Source organism: Nuphar pumila, chromosome 17 (genome assembly GCF_984573655.1).
Source record: "Nuphar pumila chromosome 17, dmNupPumi1.hap1.1, whole genome shotgun sequence".
NCBI lineage: Eukaryota > Viridiplantae > Streptophyta > Magnoliopsida > Nymphaeales > Nymphaeaceae > Nuphar > Nuphar pumila.
Window position 1 is genome coordinate 40,285,282 of NC_143265.1, and position 12,145 is coordinate 40,297,426.

The following is a 12,145-nucleotide window of genomic DNA, read 5'->3' on the forward strand; positions in this document are numbered from 1 at the left end:
TGAAGAGAAAAGACTCTGAGGCCCCGAAGAACAATTTTCATTATCTTCTCAAATTCAAATCCTAATCTTGATCTATTTTCTAAATATTTTTTACTTGAAAGACCTATATTTTGGTTTAAAAAAACAAGGTTCCCGTCCAGAGAAGTATATGACTATGCGGGGCCCGAGCTCCAAACCGCCGCATCGCGAAGTTGCTCTTATTGATGATCTGAGACCATCGATGGAACGACCTCGGTGCGTAGATCACATAAAACTATTCGGCTCAACTGGATTCCGTCAGAGTTGGTCGAAATTCTTGCCTTAGTCCAAAAACATCGCTAATGGTCGAAATTTCATATCTACAACTCCTCGATTCGATCACGACATGACTCCCAGATCACCTGAAAATCAAGAAGAAATCATTAGAGCTCAAGATCTATCTCATATTCGTGCTAACTATGCCAAAAATCACAAGGAAACGGCTAGAAGACTCACCGATCGGGCAAGCAGTCACCTAATTCTCTTCACTGGAGCTCCGATCTGCTTGCCGGAGTTCAAATTGAAGATCAAGCTTCTGCCTAACCGAAAATAAGGTTTGATCGTCAGAATCTTGCTGGAGATCGTCAGAAATGGGCGAAGAATGTGTTGTGACTCGAGCTCTTCGAAGAGTGAAAGAGCTTCGTTGTGAATATAGGAAGGAGAGGAGTCAGCTGGACAATGGGAGATTTGGCTCTACTTTAGAAGGTAGATTCAGATCTACACAAAGGACGTTCACAGCTGAGTAGTTCTCTGCTGAAAATTACAGAGATTGCAGAGAGAAAGAAGAAAGAGTGAAGAGAAAGATCAAATTTAATTTTCAGATTTTCAAAAGCTATCAAAGTTGACGCCAAGTAGTGGCATTTAAAGCCACACTTGGACCTCTATAGATGGATCTCATATCCAACTCCTAAGATCTAACCCATAATCCCATTTACACCCTGAAATTGTAAAATTAAATCTGAAATACAGAACACAAACTGAATATGGGAAATATATCTAAGTTGAAAACCATACCGAGCTCAAAGGCGACTCGCCCAAGCTCAAGGTGGGTTTAGCCTTGTAGGTGGGGTTGTATCATGTGCGCGACGATGCATGCAAATTGAAAAAATAAAAAAAAGCTTTTAGCGGCGTGCAAAATTGCTGCGTCAATAAAGGCCTCAACCTTTACTGGCGCTTTCGTGTGCTACTAGAGGTATGTTTTTTCTTACAACGAGCGGACACAGATCGTAAGCGCATGCGTCCGACCGCTGTTTGATGGTTGAGGCGTTCGAATATATGTAATATGCATGTATAATATATATTTATAGATATTATATAATATATAAAATGAGCCTACAAGAGCCAAGTCAAGCCGTTCTTTGTTCATAATCGGCTTGGCTGGCTAATTGAGCTGGCTCATAGCTTGGTTCACGGAGCACAATTTTGGAGCTTACCTGAAGCGAGCTAATTAGCGAGCTGCTCATTTCGTTTCCCTTTCCTGCCGTACCCGTGGGTTTTGAACTGGTTAACATCCCGTCAACTGGGTGATTCTCGCAAGCCACATATTTCGAGGATCTGGCATGTTTCAACTCGGACCCGACCCGGATAACCGAAACCCTAATTGTCAATCCCCACAAGGACCCCTGCTTATTTTGTCGTACCTTCGGCCGTCTTCTCTCTCTCTCTCTCTCTCTCTCTCTCTGTTTTCTTCTCTCCATTTCCTCTCCTCCACTCCACACTCTCGGGTTATTGTTTCTGGGGAAAATCGATCAGGTACGGCATCTATTTCCCGTCTGTTTCGAAATGCTTTTACCCCTCTTTTCGCTGCACAAACCGGTACCGAATCCTCTCGTCCCCGTTACAGTTAGTGGTTTGGGGGTTTAGGGTTTCGGTATCGGCTCCTTTCCTGGTCCTATTGCTTCTTTTTTTTTTTTGTACATTATTGTATGTTTTTTCGTCATTAATGGTAAATGGTGAAGCTGTAGGCGGACGATCTTGATGTTAGGGTTTGGGTTTCTAGTGTTCTTTTATGGGGTTTTGACTCCCGATGTGGTGATCTGATGAATCTCAGGATCTGAAATTAGCGCGTTCTTGGGTTCAGGGTTTCCTTTGCCTGTTTCGAGGGGTTTGGAGGTTTGGGGCTTGGGATGAGTATGATTTCTGGGAGTTTCATGCGTACCAACAATTTGAAATGAGGTCAAAATGGTGCTAGGTTTCAGGGTTTCTTTATTTTTGGTTTTCGTGGAATGCTTGAAACAATGATCTAAACGTTGAAGTGCTAAAATAGTACGTTGCCTAAGTGAGCTGTTCTTGATGATGTTTGATTCAGTTTTACTGACTACCATTTGACATCTGAAGAACGATTTGTTTTTAGTGGGGGGCAGAGGGGAATGTGTCCTTTGTAGTTGAACATGAGAAGGGAGAGGGGGTTTAGAATGTGGTTGCTGTTGATTTCGGCATATGGATTTTTAGAGTACTTGTACTCCATTAGTGTCGGTAGTAATCAGTGGACCGATGTCGAGTTTGTGTCTTGATTGTTAGTTTGAATTGGACAATTGGAGTTTGAAAGACTAGCTGGTTCATTCAATTCTTTCTCGTATTAATCTGTTGGCTGACATTGTCGATGCAGTTTCTTTTTGAAGTGAATAACATGGCTTCCTTTTATCTTGTACTATATGGTCTTGAGCAGAAACTGCTTCAAGATTGTGCATCCTTCAATTTTTGTTTCATCCATGCACGTTTCTTGCTTTTTGAATGTTATAGCCTTCCTGGCAGGTCTTGGTACAAGCCAGTTTCACTTTGAGGCCACTGTTTGCTTGAATGGCCGGTCAGAGATACAACTCTGGTAAGCGACCCCATCATCAAGCAGACTCAATGGCCATGAACGAAAATGGCAGTGGCAAGAGGCGACATTCAGGGGATGAGAGAGATCAGTATGCCCCTGGGCCAGACGATACTGTGTACCGCTACTTGTGTCTAGGGAGGAGGATTGGGAGCATAATTGGTAGGGGAGGTGAGATTGTGAAGCAACTGAGGGCCGAAAGTCAAGCAAAAATCCGTATTGGTGAAACGGTGCCTGGATGTGATGAGCGTGTGGTGACCATATTCAGTCCTCGTCGACGAGGTAAAGGGACTGATATTGAAGAAGAAGGGATGGACTTCCTCTGCCCAGCGCAAGATGCACTTTTCAGGGTACATGACAGGATTATTGCTGATGAGACACCTGGTGAAGAAGAGACTGATCCAGAGAACCAGGTGGTCACTGCACGTTTGCTTGTACCTTCTGATCAGATTGGATGCATCATCGGCAAGGGTGGTCAAATCATTCAGAACATGCGGAGTGAAACAGGTGCTCAGATCCGCATATTGAAGAACGATCAACTTCCTCCCTGCGCTATGAATTCTGATGAGCTTCTTCAGGTAGTAATTTTCTGTAGCTCTTTTACTTTTTGAACTTCTTCACCCTTGTCTGATGGTAGCGTAAATTGTTTTAGAACAATCACTATTCCTCATCCGTTAGGGGATGAAGTAAGCTGGATGTGGAAAACTAGCAATAATAGATAATGTACTGTTGCCTCAACAATGACCATGATTGAGATTGGCCCTGATAAGTGGGAGAACAATTGTTAGATTTTGCATGAAACTCTTCCTCTTATCTTGTCATTCTCCATAGTGGATCCTTGTTGACTAGAGTGTGTAATGCTTACCATAGCTGGTCTACGGACTATGTGCTATCATCCTCTGGCTTTCTGTTGTTTATTTTCTCTTATTTTAAACTATTCACGTGTTATTAATTGTATTATGGTGGATCCTTATCGAATGAAGCATGTAAGCAGTCTGCATTGCTGGCGTCTGAACTGTTTGAATTTTTTTGGCATCAGATATCTGGGGATCAATCTGTTGTTAGAAAGGCACTTCATCAGATATCATCTCGTCTCCATGATAATCCTTCAAGGTCACAGACACTGCTATTTTCAAGTGCACCAAACATGTACCCAGCTGGTGGTCAGTTCATGGGTCCAAACACAGCTAATCCAATGATGGGTCTCACTCCACTTTTGACTTCTTTTGGTGGGTACAAGGGTGATGCTGGTGGGAATTGGCCTGTGGGGTCTTCAAATCCTTTTTTCCCTGCGCCAGTTGTTAGGGATGAGAATTCTGCTAGGGAATTTGGTCTCCGTCTGGTGTGCCCTACTGGATATATTGGTGGTGTTATAGGCAAGGGTGGTGGCATCATCAAGCAAATAAGACAGGAGTCTGGAGCAATTATTAAAGTTGAGAGTTCTACTGCTGAAGATGACTGTATAATATCTGTCTCAGCTCGGGAGGTAAATTTCTAAAATTTTATCATGTTCCGGCCTTTGATGTTGCCTTGTTTTGTTCTTTAATTCTTGGTTTTTGGGTTTTATTGCCAGTTCTTTGAGGACCCTGTTTCAGCGACCATTGATGCTTCCGTTAGGCTTCAGCCAAGATGCAGTGAAAAGATTGAGCGTGAATCTGGTGAACTTTCGTACACTACTCGCCTCCTTGTGCCAACAGCACGCATAGGGTGCTTGATTGGTAAAGGCGGGACAATCATATCTGAGATGAGGAGACTAACTAGAGCTAATATTCGTATTTTTTCAAAGGAAAATCTCCCAAAGGTTGCATCGGAAGATGATGAGATGGTCCAGGTTGGTAGAGTTTTTATGACTTTGTGAGAACTGGTAGATAGGATATATTAGGAGATGCATGCTAGAATAATGTTCTTCTGAACTGCTGCCATCACCGGACTGTTTTTTTTTTTTTGTCTTTTCTCCATCATCGTAGCTTTCTCTCTGAAATTTGATAACCATATGTTTAAATGGCAACTCTGCAGATCAGTGGAGATCTGGATATTGCTAAAAATGCCCTTGTTCAAGTGGCAATGCGTCTAAAGGCTAACTGTTTTGAAAGGGAAGGTGCTCTACCGTCATTCTCCTCAGCTGTTCCTTACCTTCCCATGCCAGGAGGTCCTCATGAACCTCCAAAATATGGGGGAAGACCGGATGCTAAATCCCATGGAAGGGGATACTCCTATACTGGCGGAAATTCTTATGGGGGTCATTCTGATGTGCCCTCTTCTGACAGTTATGAAAACTATGCTGGCGGCCAGGTGATGTTTGCACGTTTTGTTTTTACCTTAACTTGAAAGCTATATGATTTGCTTTTTTTTTTTTTTTGAAATTGATAGTGATTGGAGTATTGGACTCTCTCTCTCTCTCTCTCTATGGGATGGGGGGGTGGAGTTGGTTTGCTTATCGTTTGTTGTTGTTTTGTACACTGTTGACTATTCCTGACAGTGGGAGGTGCGATAAATATTAAACCATTTGATGTCTTCATATACAGAGTGGCAGTGGAGGTGGTTATGGATCATATGGTGGTTATGTATCAGGCCGGTCAGGTGGTTCAGGGTAAGAAACTGGTTTGTTGTTGTTGTTGTTCTTCTGTACCGATGTATTTGTTCTTCAAATTTAGTTGCGGAAGCCTTTTTCTTTATACTGATTTATGATTTATACCCCTCTGCAGCTAACAGGGTTTCTTGTTATCATTGGTACCATTATTTCTGCAATTTTGTTTAGGACCCACTTTTTCTGAATGATTAGGAAATATTACATTATATTTTTTTAAATTTCCTGAATCTGATTTCTAGTTTTTTTATCAGGATGTCTGGTCAAACCCCTGTTTCCCATGGAAAACACCACGGTTATTAGGGGTCCTCGCTGAGTAGGGCCTGCAGGTAGACAATCATGTTTTCCATCCATCTTTCATGCGAAACTCAAGTTGTTTTGACTTATGTAGCGAGGTTGTCACATTTGACAATCTTGCTTATCTTAACCTAGCCAGACCTGCCAATATGTGGATTTTCTAATGCTCCTTTTTTTTACCTTTGTTGCCTTCCCTTCCTATACACACAGCTGAGATACATGAAGCCTGGAGCCAGACCTACTGTCTTCTGTTGATGAAGCCTCCAGCCTAAAACTGAAGACCAGATGAGCAGTGTTGGCGAAACTTATGGCCCACCCTTTACATCTCACCAAGCTTTACAGTTTTCTATTCAAAAGCACAGGCCTGTCTGTAACTGTGTAAACTTTAATGTTTGAAGGCAGTTCTCTGTCAGCGAACCCTAGTACTGAGACCTTTAATATTTGCACTCCTGTCACAACTTTAGCCTTGTAGTGTTTGCGGTTGATGTTAAAACTCAAGATTTTCATGGTGATTTTCTTCTAATCTGTTAGCTGCGAGGTGCTCAGTTGGTGGGTTTAGGTTTTAGATTTTAAGGTGGCAACCCTTTCACTAAACAAAGAAGCCCCTAATCGTTTTTTTTAACTGAGATTATTGGTTGGTGCATTCGTGGTCACCTTTTCCAAAATGTGGTTAGTTTGTTTACCATGTTTTTATCATTGCGTGAATGAGATTTCAGTCGATATCGAAAATGGGGCTGAGACTGAGAGTTCGTGTTTCTGTGTTAAATTTAATCATATTATTTCTGCCTTGTGGAGGATAATGAGATTTGTATCTTCCACAATGATGCTTTTGGGATTAGGTTAGCCTCCAGATTCAACAGTTGACCAATATATATGAGCATTGTTTTTTGAAAGGCAAGCTTGGGTTAGGCAGACCCTTACTAGTTAACTCTTAAGCACCATGTGGCAGAGGGATTCGAACCTGGGCCTTCAGCTTAGCACAGGATCCCGCTCACCACATGTTTTACCACCTCGGTGGTCATTATATATGAGCATTGTTTTGCAGCTAACTAGCAAATGCAGGCCTTGGTTGTGACTCAAGTTTCCACGGCATAGCGTACCTGGTGAAGCTGAGAGCCTACAGATGGGCCTTCATGAATCATTAAGATTGTGGATCTCTGGATCAAGTTGTCAACAAGTCTCCTTGGAACTGCTAACTCTGCTTGATAAGCTGCTGCTAGCTCCACATTCGTCTATTGTCTATTCGCTGATGTGTATGACTCTGTCCGCTGGATGGTCCCTTGCAGCCTTCCATCAGTAGAGAGTTCGCTTTGAAATGATTGAGGACCTGATGGAAAGGAAAAGGAGTAGATCATGGCAATATCTCTTTAGCACGAGGCTTCGTCCCTATTGTTATGTCTCACCAAGAAAGTTTCCTTCCCCGGCTTAATACCTGCCCTCTCACTCACTTCTGCTGATGTCCATCCATCAAAAAGCGCAACCTAATGAAAGCGAGTAGCATGAATCTCATAGGTCAAAAATATTTGTTGGGTTAGTCTGGAACCCCGACGTATTGGAAAATTCAGCCAAGTTGTCACAAATCGTGCAAGGGATTATAGCTTTGTCATCGTTGAGGTCTGTCTTACCGGATTTGATGTGTTTGGATCACATTCTAAGTTAGGTTTTACGCTTTGGAGTTTGAATCGGTCATGTGCCTGTAGCTGTAAGAGGCCTTTTTTTCGGTTGGCCGTCACTGGGTCTTTTACTTGGTTCGGTGTATTGAGCGGTCTGGTTTATCCAAGTTGGGTTGTGACCTGGCTTTGGTCCATGGATAGCTGCGGCGGCTGGTGATTTGGTCCTGTTTTTCTCATGTCTTCAAGATCATTGACAAACCCATTTCTTCATCTGTTTTCTCTTAGGGCTTTGTGTTCAACTAGGGCACTAAGGGCGTGTTTGACTTTCTGGATGCAAGAGTTGGACCCTGTCCCATGCGGGATGCGTATCAAATGCGGGACAAACACTGTGCGGGGACTGTGGTGTCTCCGCCATCGGGTTGTCTGGCAACACGCCCTCTAACTGGACTGGGTTTGGTTTACGACTTGATAAGTCTGCTTTGTTGAAACACAAGATGGACAAGACCAGACTGAAAAGACACCAGGACATAGTAATGCGGGTAGTCCATCTCGCCGACCTCTGCTGGATTCTGGTTTGGCAATGTGTTAAATTCGATCTTGACTAAGTTGGCCCCACAAAATTCAGTCAGCTTCGATAGAAACCCTGACCCAGCTAATCGGTTTCTTCGTTTCCTTGTCTCTCCTTTTTGGAATTATGGGTTTCTGCCTTGGGCGTTTCTTCTATTTGAAGACCTCGTTAGTAGTGTTCATTGTGTTCATTGGGCGTTTCTTCTGTTTGCTTTTGCCTCTTTTGCCTCAGTCTGTATTTTTTTCCCTTTTCGATAGGTCTCATTGTCTTAGCTAAATTTAAAGAATTGGATACTTTGAAATTTCTTACCATCTTTTAACTGCCATTGCTTCCACGACAATGTCTCTTCACGAGTTGCTCTTTATTTCCTTTCGCTCTTCAGCTATCCATTGATGTCCTTTGTGATATGAAGAACCTGAGACACTCATAAATTTCTGTTTTTGTTATTTCTCTTTCCCTGTTACTTTGGTTCCTTGCTTGTTTTAATTTTTTGTAGAGCAGTTTGGTTTTAGTTTGATGTCTGGGACTTGTTTAGGTGAACCCTCATTATTCACCTGTGCAGAATGCTATATGTCTTGAATTGGTCCTGTTTGATTTGTTGATACATTATGTCTACAAAGCATTTCATGCCACTCTGTAATCGTCAGTAATAGTTTGATCTTTCCAGCTACATCAGTTACCCACTTATTCCATTCATTTGGTGCAAGTAACCCAAGTCTCTGAAAAAGTTAGAAAGTGGTTACTTGATGTTTCTTGTTGTTGCTTCCAGACTTGCAGTTATGTTTGCTTTTAGGCTTTTCTGTTCCTCATATATTTGTCCAGCATTCATGATAGTTCACTGACTGTTTTGGAAAATAAAATGTTCAGTGGATTATGTAGCCAGCAGTTGCCTGGCTGAATCAAGAGTCTAACTGCTTCCGGCCAACTCTATTATGGTTTGCTGCTTCTTGTTCAACTCTTTTTTCGATTGCACATATTGCTTGGAAATCATGCTTATTTATTATGGTTATAACAGTGGTGATCTCCTTCAGGAAAAAAAATAAAACAGTGATGCTCTCTGCTAAGGGGAATGATGTTAAGCATTCATACTGTGATGTATAGGAAATTTTGTTTTTGTTTTGGAAAAAAAGAAAAAAAGGCCCATGTTACTAGCTTGATGACATACCATACAAGCATGATTTTTGCTCAAGTTTTTAGCTTGAAATATCCTTTCTTTCACTTGACATTCATTCTTCTCTTATCAGGTATTTGATTAATTAAATCGTGAATCCGGATGGATTTGTACTCGATTAACTGTAGTTCAAACTTGGGTGTTTTGGGTTCAATTTTGATTCTCTTTATCTGCAAAGTGTTTTAAAGCATTGTATCATAAATATTTATTGCGCTAGGTATCAATGGATTTGGACTAGTTGATGTCGAGGAAGTAGTTACGCTCAGTGGGTTATGGTTTATGTGTGTACGTGGTCTTATATTGTTTCTAGAATATCAGCTATCTCATGTTGCCTTGCTTGGATGGTTCAACATCTATCATTAGCATGTTCATTTTCTTTTAATTGGTCACTTGGTGAATTGTGTTGACCTTCTCTTTGGCTTTAGTATTTTTTAAGCATTATGTCCAACATTGATGGACATAATAATCGTGAAGCCAAAGCAGATGAAATGCATACACTTGAGGATACAATCTACTAAAAAACACCATGCCTTTCGTTTTTTTTTTTTGTGAATCTAACCTTATAGATGTGATCTACATGGTTTGTTTAGTGGAAAGCATGTTTTTGATCACACAATTGTGCCATATAAGCAGGTTTTCCAAGTATTTAAATGGTTCAAAAAATTTACAACTGTAAAAAAAAGGTTTTACATTGAACTGACAATCCAAGCTGCAATTGGTTACAAACAAACCATGTTGATTGCATCTAGGGGGTCAGATTGACAATATAATCCAACATACATGTCGGAAAAACATGATCCAAGGGCCGGTTTCTACTAAACAAAACTTGTAGATCTTGTATCTCCCTGCTGGTGACACTTCAGCCGTTAGTATTTGAGTGGAAGGGAGAAAAACTTTGCCTTGCAGTTCTTTCCATACAATTCTAAAACATGGGAGTGCAACAATCATTTTTACTATGTTTCCTATACAAGTGGGAAAAAGGAATAACAGGTTTGGCAGAAGTCCTCAACATTCACCAACTGATGCTTTCAAACACAGCAACAAGAGAGGAGAATACTTTGATCATGTTTATTACCCAAGTTTCATGATACAGTCTATGAATTTATATAAAAGAAAACTGAAGTTGAAAATTAAAGAGTGAAAAGTAAAAAATTAGCACTAATTTTTACAGATAATGACATGCCCCTAAAATTCAAAGCCTTGATTATTAAAGCATCCTTGCATATTACTTTTTTTTTTTACATGGGGAAACTAGTGTCAGATCGGGAAACTTATTGTGCTGAAAAGTCCTGCAAAGCAATTAACGAGAGGAACAATTAATCCACGTTCAATCACAGTATTATTCAGGCAACTAATAGAGGTTTGATCTACTTAACTATTCTTGAATTTTCTTTTCATATCAGCAATTAAAGAGAAACAAGTTTCCTCATTGCTCATTGGTTGGCATAAATCTAGGAATGTGCCAGTGGAATGGATCTAAACATACAAAACCTTGCTTATCACCCTTAATAGATGGGCTGGATCTCTGGCCTGATTAGAGAACAGTCAAGTGTTGAACCCAGAAGAATAAATCAACCAAGCATTAGATCATTTACAGACAGATTCGTCTTCCTAAAACCAAAACAAAGCTGGACAAACCATGACATGAACGAGTTGGGGGAATCTGATCGCATGATATCAGGATCCACGTTCTTGATATGGGCCATTTGAGTGTTGACACATAGTTCTGGTTACTCAAGAACCAAATGGATTTATCCTAATGGGAAATCATGCGTAGTTTAGCACCATTTAACTTCTATTATAACCTGCATGCAAAATATGACCTAATTCATGGACTCAATTATTTTATTTGCAAAATGGCATGCTTCTAAAAAAATCTAGCAATTTGACAATTTTTTTCGCATATCCTAAATTTTGATTCTTGATTTTTAAGACATTTTTACCCCTCTGCAAATATAGCATGACCATTGCAACTCTCTACTTGTGAATGTCCCCAAAATATATTAACCTTCATAAAAAACATGGGCAGGAGCACATTTGCAAATATAGTACGACATTCACAACTCATGGTTGTGGTCTTACTATATTTGCGAATATCCTCTTGCTTGTGTCGACATTCGCAGATACAGAATGACCTTTGCAACTCATGGTTGTGAATGTCCTCAAAATGTGTGAACCTGCCTTTAGTAAATACTTTCACATTTTTCGATGTCCTTGCACATTTGTGAATGTCTTCTTGCCTGTGCTCTTTATTCTATTTTAATAAAATGAGGTTTGCACATTTTGGGGACCTTCACATCTCATGATTGTGAATGTTGTACTGTATTTGTGAATGTCAGGCAAAGGGCTTCTTGCTTGATATTTGCAAAGTGCTGCTAAAGGTAAAAAAACCCCATTATCCTTTTGGAGAATCTGTTATATGAACCGGATCTTAGAATAAAAAGAAAATGGCAAAAAAGATATAGTAATAAACTGCATCCTGCATATAACTATGGTCATAAGATCAGAGCCCTTAACCATTGTTAAAAGAAAATTTTCAATTATGATGTCGTTATTGAAACAAATGACACACATCACCAAAATATCATGTATAAAGGAGATTTGCGTGAAAAATGAGACATGCGCTTAAAGGAGACACATGAAATTGAATCAAACAAAAAAAATGAAAACACAACTTGAGAATCATGCCATTCTTTTACAAAATAATTGATTGATGTCATTGTTTTATAAAATAATTGATTGATGTCATTGGTTAAAAAAATAATTAATTCAACTATTTTTTAGCGAAACTTGTGCTTACTGAAAATCTCATCGTCGATGATGTGCCTGATGTTCTAAAAATCATTGTCGATGATGTGCCATTGTGTGATGAAGATAAGCCAAGAAAAATAGGTCAAATGTGAAACAAAATATGAAAAGTTGTATTTAATGCCCGTACGGAGGTTCACAAATGTTACCACGAGGTAAGGAGATTCCCAGAAACCTCATGAGAGTATTTGTAAATCACAAGTTCAATATGTGAATGTTTGACATATCTGCAACTGAGGTCAAAAGTTTCACATGTACAAGG

General features: G+C 40.2%; 1 protein-coding gene across 3 annotated transcripts; it reads left to right on the forward strand.

The window, feature by feature from the left end:
• Positions 1–1,631: 1,631 nt before the first annotated feature.
• On the forward strand, positions 1,632–9,382 carry LOC149811909 (RNA-binding KH domain-containing protein RCF3-like). 3 transcript variants are annotated; one of them, XM_089993531.1, is made up of 8 exons: positions 1,632–1,770; positions 2,773–3,417; positions 3,879–4,325; positions 4,413–4,670; positions 4,856–5,131; positions 5,365–5,429; positions 5,681–5,755; positions 5,934–6,246. In XM_089993531.1, the coding sequence occupies exons 2-7, from the start codon at positions 2,818–2,820 to the stop codon at positions 5,727–5,729; spliced, it is 1,695 nt and encodes a 564-aa protein (XP_089849657.1). In that variant the 5' UTR covers positions 1,632–1,770; positions 2,773–2,817; the 3' UTR covers positions 5,730–5,755; positions 5,934–6,246. The 3 variants fall into 3 exon arrangements, with proteins under 3 accessions (XP_089849657.1, XP_089849658.1, XP_089849659.1); XM_089993532.1 differs by lacking the exons at positions 5,681–5,755; positions 5,934–6,246 and adding an exon at positions 9,149–9,382; XM_089993533.1 differs by lacking the exon at positions 5,681–5,755.
• The last annotated feature ends 2,763 nt before the right edge of the window (positions 9,383–12,145 follow it).